At 44.5% G+C, this 1,168-nt stretch overlaps 1 protein-coding gene across 1 annotated transcript; it reads left to right on the plus strand.

The window, feature by feature from the left end:
- Positions 1-210: 210 nt before the first annotated feature.
- On the plus strand, positions 211-1,164 carry LOC107736655 (lactosylceramide alpha-2,3-sialyltransferase-like; the record flags this gene model as incomplete). Its single annotated transcript, XM_016548027.1, has 2 exons — positions 211-983; positions 1,068-1,164. Coding segments are annotated over exons 1-2 (369 nt in total), but the record flags the coding sequence as incomplete, so codon positions are not given.
- Positions 1,165-1,168: the final 4 nt, after the last annotated feature.

The raw sequence follows: 1,168 nt of genomic DNA on the forward strand, positions 1-1,168 counted from the left end.
TTCCTCATTTGTAAGTCGCTTTGAATAAAAAAATTAAAATTCACACTCTGACAGTTGCTGCTGCTTATAGAAAAGCAGAAGTGCCCTGATACACACTGCAGTGCTGTGCAACTTTTTCTGACACCTGTTTCTCATAGAGAATTGAAAAAAAGTCCAAAGGCAGTGGTGGCAAGGAAGGAAAACATCCATTTGTAGAGCTGTGGTGTCTGCATAACCACAAAAGCAAATGCCATGCTTCCTAATATCAGCTAATGCAGTTCCTCTCAGCTCTGGTCCTGGCCACAGCACTGCATTCTATATATCTTCCTTATTTACATGCCTGATTCACACATAGAAATGTCGTGGGTCCCTAGATACAGAGTTCTGAACCACTGACCTAAAAGGAGCATGTTCAAGGAGAATATCAAATGGCCTAGGACCGAGCCTTGTGGCACAACATACTTTTCTTTTTGGGGGGGTCAAATATTTTAGCAAACTCAGGTAGGATCTAAACCAGACTAGTGCCTGTCCACGATTGGCAAAACATAAAATGAAGATACTATGTTTGCTGATGCCCTGTTATCCATGAGGTAAATTGCACGAAACAAATGTTTTCAGTTAGGTTGATATGAGCGCATGCATTAAGCACTGTATTTTCACTCATAGCGTGTCCATTCCTATGTCCGAGAGATACTGGCCCAAGAATGCAGACCTTCTTTTGCCCGGCAGAGAATGGAAGCTGAACATTACAGCTCCACACCAGTGCTAGAGCCCTTTTTGGACAAGAACACTCATTTGAATGAACAAATATTCCAATATTCTCCACCGTTTGGTTTCCTGGATATGAAGAACAAGCTTCAGGAGATCCTGGACCTCCTACCAGCCTCCTCTGAGGAGAGACGTGGAGTGAGGGACTGTCGTCGATGTCTAGTGATTGGAAATGGAGGGATACTGAAAGGATTAGGGCTCGGACCTCTTCTTAATCAGTTCGATACCATCATCAGGTGAGAGTCTGCCCCGCTTAATTTGTCTGATTTTAGCTAAAGGACGTGTGCGTGTGTGTTTATGCGACTCTTGTTTGTGTTCAGATTGAACAGCGGTCCTGTGCGAGGTTTCAGTGCAGACGTTGGGAATCGCACCTCCATCAGGATGAGTTATCCTGAGGGCTCCCCGAAGGTCTGGGAAGACA

The sequence above is a fragment of the Sinocyclocheilus rhinocerous genome, unplaced genomic scaffold (genome assembly GCF_001515625.1).
Source record: "Sinocyclocheilus rhinocerous isolate Xijiao unplaced genomic scaffold, SAMN03320098_v1.1 C36863781, whole genome shotgun sequence".
Classification (NCBI taxonomy): domain Eukaryota; kingdom Metazoa; phylum Chordata; class Actinopteri; order Cypriniformes; family Cyprinidae; genus Sinocyclocheilus; species Sinocyclocheilus rhinocerous.